General features: G+C 47.1%; 1 protein-coding gene across 1 annotated transcript in view; it reads left to right on the top strand.

Moving 5' to 3' along the window:
* Positions 1–399: 399 nt before the first annotated feature.
* The window catches only part of PRKCB (protein kinase C beta), a 352,458-nt gene continuing 345,090 nt past the window's right edge, over positions 400–7,767 (top strand). The window contains 2 exon segments of the mRNA XM_036021374.1: positions 400–787; positions 1,730–1,761. Coding sequence (XP_035877267.1) covers positions 618–787; positions 1,730–1,761 — 202 coding nt within the window. The 5' untranslated portion in view covers positions 400–617.

Genomic DNA, 7,767 nt, shown 5'->3' with positions numbered 1-7,767 from the left:
TTCTAGAAATAAGTGACAGCGAGAACCTATCCCTCTGGGAGAAGTGTGCAGAATGACCAATGGGATGGATGGGGAGTGTGGGTGGATGAGTACCTATCTCTCAAGAGACTGGGGTGGAATCCGTCGCATGCCCCCTAACCACCCCCATTCCCAGCCGCCTTTGGTCCTTCCGTGCCTTCCCTGGTAGCGCCCAAGGCGCTCATCTCCTTAATTTCACCTGGGACCTAGTATGAGTTAGGGGCGAGGCTGGAATCTGAAGACCGCAGACCTGCATCTCGAAAGCTTTCCCCAGAGGCCTGCAGCCGCTGGGTGCCAATATGTAAAGCAGCTAGCGGGGTGGGGCCTGAGCGCAATGCAAATAAGGGGGCGTGTCATCCCTGGGCTCCGCCTCCCACCCCCGCAGCTGGGGCCAGCGGTGCCAAGTGCAGCTGGACCAACGGTGGCAGCTGGGCGAGTGACAGCCGCAGCTAGGCGCGCTAGGCAGCCAGAGCGGCGCAGGGACGCGCCCTGGCCCTGCAGCAGAAGCGGCCACCTTCCCCGCGCCTCCCAGCCGCAGCCGGTGCCCCACGCCCCCGGCCACCCATCCCCATCACGGGCTCCCGAGCCCCGCGCGCAAGATGGCTGACCCGGCTGCGGGGCCGCCAGCCGAGGGTGAAGAGAGCACCGTGCGCTTTGCCCGCAAAGGCGCCCTTCGGCAGAAGAACGTGCACGAGGTGAAGAACCACAAATTCACCGCCCGCTTCTTCAAGCAGCCTACCTTCTGCAGCCACTGCACCGACTTCATCTGGTGAGGGCGCGCGCGGGGCGCCTTCCCCGTCCCCAGGGCAGCACCGCGCGTGGGAACCCTCCGCGCCCCAGAGGGACAAGCAGCCCAGCTAACCCCGTGTCCCGGTTATCCCACTTCCACTCTCTGGCCCGGACTTCCCGGTGGCCAGCCTCTGCCTGGGCTCCAGACAGCCGGCTGCCAGGCGCCTACTGCCCTCTCCTTCCCTGCTGCCTCCGGAGCGCCCTGGGGCCGCTCAGACCTAGGGGTCTGTTTCTCCTTGGGATTGCCCCTCTCCCCTGGGTTCCTTATCCCGTTGCCTCATTCAGGGCTGCTGGCACCCGCATCTCCACCCCTCCTTTCCGGGGGCAGAGCCCTGGGTAACCTCTATCTCCCTGCGGGCATAGGGCTTCCTTTCCTCCTCCGTGTCCTCCAGCCTGGGGCTGCATCCTTGTGCTCTCTCCCGTTGCATTGCGTGTCCCTAAGGGCCTGGGTTCCCCTTCCACTTCCTAGACCCCCCCCTTACATCCCTGTGGACCTCTTTTTTCCCCTCTGCCCTTTTAGGCATGGAGAGCCCATTTTCCCTTCCCAGGCCCCTTGGGAAACGCCGCCACAGCGGGGACTCTCTCATTTTCCGCGCTCCTCACGCCTTTATCTCTTCTCTTTCCCCGAGGGTACTCGGGTATCTCAGCAGATCTCCCGCCTACCCTCCGCTTCCTCCCCCGCCCCACCATGGGAAACGCCACCTGGTTGTCGCAGCCGCCTGTCTTCGGCCTTCTGAGGGGAGGTGGGGGATACCACCGAGCTCCCCCTACCCCCCTCCCTGTCTCCTTCAAAGGCGGAAGACTCTTGGGCACCGGTCTGTGGTTGGGAGTTGCACCTGGGTAGAGGGCAAGGGGAAAGGGGGGTGACTTTGGTGGCTGTGCTCCTCCAGCTGCCTGACTTTGCCTCCTTCTGCCTTTGCAGGGGCTTCGGGAAGCAAGGATTCCAGTGCCAAGGTAGGCTGTGGGGCTCTGGGTATGCCTTTTTAAGGAAGAAAATGGTGAAAACGACTTCTAGAAATGATCTAGTGAGTTAAGCGAGAGTGAAGGAATACACGTTTGTCAGAATGACTTCCCAAGCCAGGACTCATCACCACAGAAGGGTCCTTTTAAAAAATCGGTGGTATTTATACATAGCAGGTGTGTTCCATTCCAAGAAAGGCCAGTGGTGCTGGGAGGCCTCACCTGCCAAGGAGGAGGTATCCCCTCCCCACTTCTCCCTTCCCAGTACAAGAAGGTTTAAAATGAGTTTCTTGAACCTACCCTGGCCTGGTCAGTCTGCTTCTGGAGGACCCCTCCTCCCTAATTGTGGCCCACTTGCCCTTCCTCATCTGACAGAGTGAGGTTCTACCTTTTTTCCTCCCTCACAGAAGTGTCTACAGGTCGCTGTCACCTCTGCAGATGGTGTAGTCCCATAGAATGGTGATGGCGATTGTCCTCTGGGCCTCCTGAAAGAGGTGGTTCCAGATGGGATACCTCTCAGATCTTGGTTTAAATTGCCTTTTCTATCTTCTGACTAGATATGGAAGGGCCCCAAGTGGGTCCTTGCACCTGGTATGAGATCCTTGACCCAAGCCAAGGAGGCCCAACCTGACAAGTGTCTTTTAATCATGTACGAGGTGGCCTCAGTGGTCTCTGGCTGCAAGTTTGCTTTCCAGGGCCAAATCACCTGTTGATGTGTTGAGCCCTTAGAGTGTCAAACATGTTTTGGAATTTATTTTTTATTTAAAAAATTTTATTGTATTTTTTCATTTCCATTTAGCCCTGCTATGTCCCTCTGCTGCCCGCACCTCACATATTTTGAATTTAATGTGAACATTTTGGAGCTGGGAGATTTCATATACATGTCTGAATTTCCACCTTCAAGTGGGCTGAGAATTGGCCCTACTTTCTAGTTAGAATAATCATTTGGAGTTGATAGTGGCTGTTTGCACAAAAGGTTATACACTCACCACTTTGTCTCCATCAACCATGCAGGCTTCAGCCATTGTTGGCCTCTGCAGGCATTTGAGTTGGTAACTTCTGATCTGGAAGGACAACCACCCTCTCCCAAATTTTAGGCTAGGTATGGTTGAATTTGGTGAGGAATGTCACATTTCTGAGGTGTGTTTTAGGGGCACATTCACTGCCTTGGTGAGCTGGTTTTACATCAGGAGAAGAAAGCATTTAAGTGTTAAAGAGCCAGAGATTCGACTTAGCCCTGATTGACAGTTCGGTTGTAGTACCTCCACCCTCCAGGAAAAAGTAAAGTGAGTGGCATTGACAGGTGCACAGAATGCTGTCTTCTGAGACCCCTGTGTCCTCTCACCTGGGATCTGGGGCATGGCCAGCTCAGCCCCTGACCCTTGTAGACCCACCAAGCCTTTTTGACGAGACTGAAACCTCCAGTCTTGTACCAACTGGTGCAAACAGTTGGGTTGTTTCCTAGAATTTTGATCCCTCAAGCAAAATACCTATGATGTCTTGGTGCCAGAATGCATAGAAGATCTTTGGGGTTACTGTTCATTTCCATTAGTTGGTTTCTGTGTTTGTCTCATGCTGAGGTCATGGATGACTTTGGAACAGTTTTACTGCTATTGTCCTGTCCTGCCTGCTCTGTAGTTATTAATCATTGGGAAGGTCACTTTAGAATGTGCAGGTGATGATGTATCTGAAGTAGGATAAAATGGAAGTTTCTGGTGTGGTGAGAGTGAAGGAATATTAAGGTTTCTAATGAAATAATGGCTGTTTTGAGTAGGAGTGCCTATTTTTTATTTTCATTGCCTTTTTTTTTTTTGTCCTCTCCCTGAGAAGCAACATAGGGTAATGGGCATGTGCACAGGCTGTCAGGCAGGTCACTGTGAGTTTGAATCCCAATCATGTTATTTAGCCTGTTTGTACCTTGGGTCCTTGGTACATCTACAAGATGAGTCCAATAACAGTATCTACCTTAAAAAGTTACTGAGAGGCTCAAAATAGTTACAATATATAAGATGCGTGGAACAGAGCTTAGACATAGTAAGCATTCGGAAAATGTCAGCTTTTGTGGTTGTTCCCAAATGACCCCAATGGTAGGGCAGCTGGTGTGAGAGAAGACTGGCTCTGCAGGGGTTGCTTTGTTATGGGACCAGCATGTCAGGTGAGCATCAGAATGTAGGTGTGAGCATCTGGTCACTCTGTGTCACTATTTTGGCAGTGTATTCCATTTGGGCTGGAGGCAGAAGAAGCCAGAGAGGGGCTAGGGACAATTGGCAGCCCCTGAAATTGAGATGCTTAGGATGGGGACATCCAGGAAGGAAGAAGATTATTCTCAGATATGCTCAGAGTTACCTGGGACTAATTTGTAAACCATAGAGGAGTTCCCTATCTGAGAATTTTTTGGTATCACATATTTTCTCTCAAAGTCAATCTAATTAAAATGGGATCAACAATTTATAGAAAATACATATGATTTTATTCTCACTCTGAAGTCAGGAGTCCAGAGCCCAGGGCCCTAGGTTCCTTTCAGTTTTCCACTACACCATCCCAGGACTGACAATGATCTCATGGTGCAAGATAGATGCTAGGCTATCCAGTCATCACATCCAATTTTAGTTAGCTGGAAGGAAAGGCTAAAGAAAGGCATGGTCACTATGGAAGTTGCCATAAGATACTTCTGCCTCTGTGCTTTTAGCTAGAACTTAATGATATACCCACACCATGCTGCAGAGGAGTAAGTAGCCATATTCCCTGCTAAAAGCAAGGGTGTGTATGTGATTGGGGTGTTCCATTTCAAAAGCAGAAGGAGAGAGGATACAATCTCTGTAGTTCTTGGCTGGGAGGTGTATAGGAAAATCATAAGGCAAGGAAACTACTAAAGCCTCTTTGCTCCATTGTGCTTTCATGGAAACTGGGGATGCTGGGATGGGGCAAGAGGATGGATGCCACATCCATTAACCAATGAAAGTTATGGATTTCTGCATGCTCAGGAGAGCTTAAGAATAGATTTTCTTGCTTTTGTACCATGAGAGGAAAAAACTCTGGATAGACTGCCACATAATTTCTCCCTTTGTTTTTTAGTTTAAGAGGCAGTTTAAGGATGTCTCTGGTGACAAGGGACTGGGGCTCAGCATCCTTATTATGAATCTGCTTCATTTCTGGAGTAGAAGTGAAACCGCTCAGATAAACAAAGCAGAGTTCTCTCTAGGACATTCTTTAGCTACAGTTGTACTTTAATTGTAATTAAGATGAACCTTTGGGTGGAATTAGACTCTTACTCCAATAAATTCTTGCACTTTCAAGAAGAGGAAATTTGTTTTTAAAGGAAGTCACTTCAGCCCTGGCTGGTGTGGCTCAGTTAGGTAGAGTTTTGTCCCATAATCCAAAAGGCTGTGGGTTGTATCCCTGATCAGGGTGCATATGAGAAAGCAGCCAATCAATGCTCCTCTCTCACATAGATGTTTCTCTTTTTCTCTGTCTCTCAAAGCAATGAAAAAGAAATGTCCTCGGGTGAGTATAAACAAACAAACAAACAAACAAACAAATCTAAAAAGGCAGTCACTTCAGTAGAAATAGGGAGGCAATAAAATATAGAGATTCAAGATTCAGTATTGGAAGCATGAAGTTGGAGTGAGATCAAACTGGGTTGAATCTCTGCTGTGCTACCTACTCATTGTGTGGCCTTGGGCAAGCCATCTGCCTGTAGGGGCCTCAATTTTCTCATCTGTAACATGAGGCTAGTAATACCTACCTTATAGGGTTATGGTGAGGAGTACTGAGGTGATGCAAGAGAAATATTCACCCTAAGTGGCAATGACTCCAAGTGAGATGATCATTATTACTTAATTAGCTGCAGGAAACCATAGGACAAAGTTAATTCTGGAACTCATTAGATGACTGTGCCTCTTTTGTGTATGTAGATGGGTTTTCTTCTCAGGTATGTTTCTTCATAGGCTTTGGGTAACACCAGGGAGTGCACAGCTCAGTGCCTGGGCCCAGACAGCCAGGCTTGTTAAGTATATCTTTTCTCACCCTGGGTCTTGTGAGAAAGATCTAAACTTCCCATGGACTCTATAGAAAAACCCAGTGCACTAATTTTATGACTATGAAGACATTGATGATTACAATGAGTAAAGCAGCTCTTCCCTTTTCTGTGTGGACTAGAAAAGATGTTTTTAAGTCTTCTAATAGAAATTATTCTTAAAAACCTCCAAGTATTGCACGAACCCAACCATTGCTGTTTATAACATCTGACCTATAGAATCCAAGTCATTTTTGTCTGTAGTTAACACATGCAGATTAGAATATACACTTTAAAAAAAACATCCATTAAAGATTAATCAAAAGTTAATTTTATTTTTGGTATTTTGTATGGACTTATATGATATGCTGCAAGCCAGGTTGAATTTTCTCAGTAAAATCATAAAGAGGGCATGTGTGCACGTGTGTGTGCATGCATGCAGCCACCACATCATGTGTGTTACTGGTGCTTGCTTTAATAATTCTACTTCTCTGCCTTCTAGAAGCAGATCCCAGAGGCCTGTGAGTGAAACTCTGCTCACCTTTTGGCTTATTCTGAATGTATCCTGGGGGTTCTATGTGGATAAAAGACAGGCTTTTGGACTTTGTGTTGGATGGTTTGACTTTTTAATATATTAAAAGGCTATATTTTCATACGCTAAAGAGATATTTGGATTTTCCTGTCAGTCATATTGTTGATGGTTCTATTTTGGGAGGTGGTTACTGGGTCATTTTAATGGTCCTGACAATAAAGGTATCTCTTTTCACTGCATCCTTAGATGCAGAGGACCACAGGACTTCTTTTTCTTCTGAAAGCATCCTCCCCTCCTTTGCTCCCTCTCTGCTGCTGTCATGGATCCAGCCCATGGTTTTGAGCATGGGCTGCAATGCTGGGGAAGGGTTTTTGCTTTGGAGAGAGGCATTGGTTTAAATTTTGACTTCTTGTTATGGGACCTCAATCATGTCACTTAAACCCTCTGAGCTTTGTGTCTTCAGAGATAAGTGGTAACAATAAAGTGTTTCCTTTATAGGGCACAGATCAAGTGTTTCCTTAGCACCTGACATAGAGGGAGTACTTGATAAACAGCTTCTATTTCCATTACTTCTAGGGCTGGGCACTGCCTTATTCTTACTGAGTTGATAATCTTGTTGAGGAGGCAAGAGGAATGCTTGTGAATCAAGGAGATGATGCAAGAATGAGTGTGCTTACATATTGTGGTCAGGAGTGTTGGATGCACTTTATTGTGGCTCTGAGGGAGGAGTGCCTGTCTAGGGGTTGACCGGTGATTTGAACATGGAAGAGCACAGTGCTTTCCATGCAATTGTTTCCTGGCATTTGATGCTTTAATGTGTGAGAAACATCAGAAAGCTGAATTGAAATCTGTGACTGCCCCATCTGCTTCCTCATTTTGAAAAGACGTTGATGACATTTCATCTTAAACAGATTTCTGACCATTTCATCTTTTAAATTTAAAATTTTAAATTCTTCACTCTTTGGAAGGAATGTTTATGGGTTCTTTTAGATTGAAGAAGAAGCTGGCAAGTAGTACTTTGGGTGAAGGTGGAGATTGAGGTTGGCAGGGCATCTCTTGTCTTACTGTGATGGTAGGAAAGCCCTCTAATTGAAGGCCTTCATTCTCTCCCTGAAGATGGGGATCATTTTTTTAGTATAGGCAAACTATAAAATTTTGATAGTTACCTGGAGGATTATTTTGTTTGTGACAAAATGTATGCTTGGAGGTATTGATAATTCTCTCTGGGCCAGAGATTGCATTTAGAGAAGCAGGATTAGCACATGGAGTGGTGAGGCACTTCCTGTTTCAAGTAGATATCCAGGTGGCTGGCTTTCTGTTCTTCACAAGATTAAATCCAGAATCATTAACATGAGTTATAAATCTTTGCCTGATCTGGGTTCTCATGTGCCTCCCCTTATACCACCCTTCTACTCACTTTTAATCTTTTACTTGAAGACCAACTGGTCTTCCT

Source organism: Phyllostomus discolor, chromosome 3 (genome assembly GCF_004126475.2).
Source record: "Phyllostomus discolor isolate MPI-MPIP mPhyDis1 chromosome 3, mPhyDis1.pri.v3, whole genome shotgun sequence".
Classification (NCBI taxonomy): Eukaryota; Metazoa; Chordata; class Mammalia; order Chiroptera; family Phyllostomidae; genus Phyllostomus; species Phyllostomus discolor.
This window is presented reverse-complemented; position numbering and strand designations above follow the sequence as displayed.